Below are 6,000 nucleotides of genomic sequence, written 5' to 3'. Positions count from 1 at the left end.
GGTCAAACTGCGCTCTTATTGGAATTAATTTTGGTTAGTCTTTAGTTGACTTTGCTTGCATTTAGTTATGATTGATAAGCAACTGCCACACACACACACACACACAGAGAGAGCTGCTTACGCATATTCAAAACATAACGTAAGCATTTTGTGAGTAATAATGCCTAGATATCAAGAGTATTATTATAGTGTATGTGACAAATCTCTAAAGAAAAGCTCGAATGCAACAGCAATCGGAGGTAGAGAGAGCGAGAGAACGTTCATGCGGCGTTTGCGCTCAGTAAAGTATCCTCTCTCTCTCCCTCGCTCTTTTACACTTGCTTTGGCGTGTGCTCTCTCTCTCTCTCTCGCTCTTTTGGCCGTCGCTTTTGGCGGTTGAGCAGTCGATTTTTGCACAGTCGAAAAATTGTAAGCAGCAATCAACAGCAAACTTGGGAAACTCAAGAAAGCGCAGTGAAAAACCTTCGAAACTTGAAAACTAAACGAAACAAAATTCTGGGAATTTCTCTGCACATTTTCGCGTGTGTCTTTTATATTTAGCAACAATTTTCCAGTGACTACCAAATCAACAAAACCAACAATAACAAGAAAAACAACTAACGAAAGCATTTAAAAAAAATATATAAAAATTTTGATACGATTTACGAGCATCCCTTAGATTAAAATAAAAGAACTTTAGATAAACGAATTTCAACCTCCGAACAGTAACTTTAAGTGTTATTTTGTAAGCAGTACTTTCTAGATTTTCTAGCACAAAAGGTGAGTGCACCCAAAAGTGGCAAGTTGTGTGTTTGTTGCATGCAACCGAAATATGTCTGTCAACCTTATGATTTCTTGCTCTCAAAATTGCGTGACGTAACTGTTAGTGTGTGTGTGTGTGTGGTTGTGTGTGTCTGCGGGTGTGTGCGAGTGTGTGTGTGTGTGTGTTTGTGCGTGTGAATGGATGAGTGTGCTTTTCACATTGCTCATACGCCGCGTGTGCGATGCCAAGAAAACAAACAGCAGCCACAACTTCCCCCTCAGTCTGCCCCTACCCCTACCCCTACCCCAGTCCCTGTTTCTGTCACTGCCACACTCTGCATATTTACTTATTTACTTTATTTATATTTACTAAGAACAGTCGACACAGCAATAAAAATTTAAATTTCATAAAAAATAATGATTATTTAAACTTGTAGTTGAATTGATTGATTTATATTTATTTATATTCATTCTTTAATTACTTAAATTATAATTACTGTGAGCAGTCTTATATTTTCAATTTCAAAACAAAAGTGATAAACAAATTTGACTACCTCTTTAGTTTTCATAAAAAATTATGTTTTTAAGCTTACTTTATTTATTTTTTGGAAACAAATAAATCGTTGATTTAAAATGTAAATTTAATAATTACTACCAAAAATATTAATATTTAATATACAAATTTAAATAAATTTTAAGATTTTGAGTTGATTTCTATGTTAAAAATTATAAATCAGAGATCAAAATACCTAGACTGGCGCCTTTGAGAATTTCTTCTTACAAATATTTGTTCTTCAGTTCTCACTATACTTTATTTATATTGCAAATCAATTGCAATCTCTGGCAAATTGCCACAAAGTCGCGACACTCACGTGTATTCCTGGTTTTTGCCATGAATTGCATTTTGGTTCATTTAATTGGCAAATCGCTTCAATTTCTCTCTCACACACACACACACGCATTTACCCTATCGCAATTGTTTATAAATAAATTGTGCGCAACAATCGAAAAGATAGAAAATCAACAACAACAATAAAATATGCCGGCAAATTCAGCTAAACAAATGTTTGCTTCTGACGGTCTCTGACTTTAATTATAGCGCTAAATTCTATAAGTTATTGTATTTATTTGTTATTGTTAAGCATTTTGCACTATTTAATGATTGGAATTGCGTTGCAATTTGCCTTCAAATTAGCACAAATTGAGTCAGTTAATTGCAACGGTTTAGTCATAGATTATTCTATTATTAACCTGTTTTATTTGTCTCATTGCAGCAACAACAACAATAATAAAAGATGTTTGCATTGTGGTATTTGACATTCGCCGTTGACGAAATACGGTAAGTAGATAAACAGTTTGAAAGCAACAGCTGCAAATAGTGGGAACATTGCTGTTGCCTACTTTTAGGCAGTGCATGAAATACTGGATTCTTAAAGAATAAGTATTGCCTGAAATGAGAAACAAGTTAAGAAAAACAACAAAAGAAAGTGATGAAAAGCCTAATACACCAACAACTTTGAGTTTAGTATATTTTCGAAATTAATAGTTATAGTATAGTAATTTATTTAGCAAAACAAAAAGCTCACCTATCAAAAATTGGATTGCTGAATGTCTTAGATAAACAGATAAAATATCTGCTGCCTCAATCAAATCATTCCCAACTAAAATTGTCTATATTATTTTGTTAAATATAAACTTATGTACTTTAGTACATAATAAACCAAAAGCGACTCTCGTTTTTGCCCATAAATAACAAACGTCAACTATTGCAAATTTTTAATCTAATCGGCTGATTGTTGTAGACAACTCAATAGACTGTTTTTTTGGTCAGTTACCGGATTTGTGGTTAGCTTCGTATGAAATTTCGTGCATTTAGCGACAGTTGCGTTACTTTTCAGTATCACATGATAATAATATTGCCCGAGTTTTCGCCAAAGCAACAATATACCACAAAAGAAAGTAATCATCGACTCACCGAAGTTGTGATACACTTGCGAATTACGGATAACTTACGTTTGACATATGCCCAAATGAACGATTTTATTCAAATTCGCATATTTTATTTTTGCAAGAAAAATGCTTGCTTTACTTTCGCATAAAATTTTAGTTTTCATGGTTAACAATAAATTAAATTTTGCTTAACTGACTTTTCATAATAAAAAACAATTGATTACATTTTTTACTTACAAAGTTAGAGTACCTTCTGCAAGTGTATAAAAATGAAATTGACACACAATCTCAAAACACCGGCTATGGCTCTAATAGTGATAAGTGCAATTAGCAACGGCAACAATCTGTCACACACACACACACATATATATATACGAATGTATTGGCCACAAAATTTGCAAATTTGCTAAAAGAAAAATAGCGAAATGTGTGTCTTCTTTTCATTTTATTTCGTTTCATTTTTGTTATCTAAGCTCTCCCTATTGCTTAATTAGCGAAATAATGTGATAATTGAAGTTTGAAGCGATCGCATCGAGTCATTTGCAGTTTTCTGCTTGGGAAGACCTGCTCAACGGGGCGTATGCGTAATATTCTAGGTACTTAACGTTCGTTTCTGTTTGCTTATCTATTCGACGTACACGAGTTTTTTTTTTTGGCGTACGTGACATTAGAAAAGCTCAGAGTAAGCGTTAGACGGAGAAAGGGAAAGAGAAAGAGGTTGGGCTAAGGATTTATTGTCAAATAGTAAGATTCGAAACTGGCGAAAAGGTGTTAGCAGTTAATCCTACTGTTCCCACTATCAGTTAAATTTTGTATATCAAATGTAATACAATCACCGACATTGTCTTAATTGTTGTATACAAATCTATGCTGTTCCCAATCGCACAAATTGAAATTGCTCAGCGAAGCATTAAATCATTTCCTGCTGATGCATTTCAATTATACTGCAATTTAATTGATTTTCAGTTTGGTTCAGCTTAAATTAGACAAATTGCAAAGTGGGAACGCTTTAATACTGCTTCCATTTTTCAAAATACTGTTTTGGCAATAAATGTTTAGATCTGGCAACTCCCCCTCTCTATAAGCTCTTTACACGCTCCATTAACGGGTTTTATGTTTATTGCACAAAAAATTTTATGAGGCTGTAAAATATTCTGATTTTGCGTTTTACTTTGTAATTTTTCATCAATTGACTTAATAATTGTTAAAACATTTTATTTACGAGTTAATAAACTTTTATTTGTATGGTCGCACTGCTTGTCCTGCTGCAGTGCTTAATTTGTTGGGGTCACACTGGTTGTCGCCTCTCTTTCTTCCTTTTCATCTGTGCGCCTTGTCAAGTTCAGTTCGTCAAATTTACGTAGTTAAAAAGAAAGTTATTAAATTATAACAATTGAACATTGTTTAATAGCCAAAAGTTTATTTCTTTCTGTGTGCTTTAACTATACAAAAATTTGGGTGAGTTGGTGTTTGGTAGAGAATAAAGTATAGAATGAAATGCAATTAATTTTTCTCGAAATTTTGATGTCAAAGAAGAGACGAAAAACTCGGTGCAATTTCTATTATAGTATTTTCTTTTATCTGTTCATTCTTGATTTGCATTGAGTAAATCAATTGTTAGTTTTTGTAGATTTTATTTCCCTTCTCTATTATTTCCCTTTTATGCGCATTTTATTCTAGTAGTTATTTGGTTTGTTTTTATATACAGTTGGGCAAGAAAGTGTGTTGACAAAATACACATTTTAAAATAGTAAAATATAAAAAGAGAGTGTGTAAATTTTTTTATTTTGTCAAGACACTTTTTGACTAACTGTTTAGTACTTATTTGGTATTTTTTTTATCATTTCCTTTTTTGTTGCATTTTATTTTGTTTTGGTAGCAAACGTTTGGCCTGGCTTTTTGGTCCCAAGAAGCCCGCACAGCCAGCGATCGACAACAAAGCAACGCCCGCAGCTGCACCTACACCCGCCCCCAAAAGTAACTCTCCACCTGCACCGAAACCTGCAGCAGCGCCTGTTAGTCCACCCAAGCCAGCGACTCCAACGCCGCCTGTGGTTACCAAACCAGCGCCAGCAGCTCCAACTCCGACTCCTACTCCAGTAGTTGCTCCCAAGCCAGCACCAGCTCCAACTCCAGTGGTCACACCCACTCACGCACCCGCTCCCGCACCCGCTCCTACTCCAGTTGTTGCTCCCACTCCAGTTGTTGCACCAAAACTCACTCCAGTAAGTCCACCTGCAACTGCGAGCAAAGCAGCAGACAAGATGCCAATTCCATTGCCCAAATCATTGACCGAGGCCAATAACAATACCAATGGCAATGGCACCAATGGCAACAACTACGATGATCTGGATCAGAAGCTCTTCGATGGTCAGCTGCCGCCAAGCAAAGTGGCCAAGGTGGACAAGGAGCAGCTTAAGGATGCCAGCAATGATTTCATCAAAGGCGAGGCCAATGCCTTTGTGCAGTCCATCAAGGAGGCGCAGCAGGCGGGCACTCGGTAAGACAACACCACCACAATTATCATTTCAATTTTCTTATATTTTTGTAGCCTTATTTTAACATAATTTTTAAAGATATTTTTATTTTAGTTTCATTAGATTTTTTGCAGCTTTATTTTAAGATTTTTTTCAAAGTTATTTTTCAATTAGTTTGTGATGCGGCGAGAACTTCCGCATGGCAATGTGAACCAATTCTATCGGCGCTCAAAAAGCTCTTAAACAGTGTTGGCAACTCTACAGGGCCTAAAAAAAGCTATACCTACACTTGAGAACAGCTAGAAAAAGCTAGGAAATCTACAAAAAAAAAGTCAGATAAAAAGCTATTATAGTTTTTAGGTTGATTTAATACCATACACCCATTGAAAAAAGGCAAAAGGATTATAATGGCCTTGTGCAAATATATGTAACAGGCGTAAGAAGGCAACTCCTCGACCCTATGGAGCATATATATTCTAGATCAGTAACAATCGATTCGTATGCATGCCCCTTTGTATAAACGCCTAGATCTCAAAGATTATAAGAACTAGAAACACAGAAACAGGCAAGATATTTCATTTTAAAATTATCAGATTTATATAAAAAAATTTTTTTAATTATAAAAAAAATTAGAGAATATGGCAAACTATGGCAAACAAATAACAATTTGAAATATTTTCAGTAGGGTTTTGAGCTTTAAAAATAGATATAATTCCTGTTAGCTATATCTAAAATCATTCCCTCGTTTGGCATTCGAAAAACTCTAGATTTTATGGTAAAATAGCTAAATCTTTCTCTCCGTTGGCATTTGAAAAACTCTAGATCTGGCGGT

General features: G+C 34.9%; 1 protein-coding gene across 6 annotated transcripts; it reads left to right on the top strand.

Moving 5' to 3' along the window:
- Window positions 1-377: 377 nt before the first annotated feature.
- LOC117786720 (vegetative cell wall protein gp1-like) lies at window positions 378-5,226 on the top strand. Of its 6 annotated transcripts, none has more exons than XM_034625076.1 (4): window positions 378-759; window positions 2,013-2,080; window positions 4,571-4,861; window positions 4,910-5,226. In XM_034625076.1, exons 2-4 carry the CDS (start codon window positions 2,037-2,039, stop codon window positions 5,193-5,195), a joined length of 621 nt encoding a protein of 206 aa, XP_034480967.1. In that variant the 5' UTR covers window positions 378-759; window positions 2,013-2,036; the 3' UTR covers window positions 5,196-5,226. The 6 variants fall into 6 exon arrangements, with proteins under 6 accessions (XP_034480967.1, XP_034480968.1, XP_034480965.1 ...); XM_034625077.1 differs by having other exon boundaries at window positions 4,571-4,821; window positions 4,882-5,225; XM_034625074.1 differs by having other exon boundaries at window positions 2,016-2,080; window positions 4,571-5,226.
- The last annotated feature ends 774 nt before the right edge of the window (window positions 5,227-6,000 follow it).

Source organism: Drosophila innubila, assembly GCF_004354385.1.
Source record: "Drosophila innubila isolate TH190305 chromosome 3L unlocalized genomic scaffold, UK_Dinn_1.0 0_D_3L, whole genome shotgun sequence".
Classification (NCBI taxonomy): domain Eukaryota; kingdom Metazoa; phylum Arthropoda; class Insecta; order Diptera; family Drosophilidae; genus Drosophila; species Drosophila innubila.
Note: the sequence above shows the minus strand (reverse complement) of the source record. Positions and strands in the feature narration are given on the sequence as shown.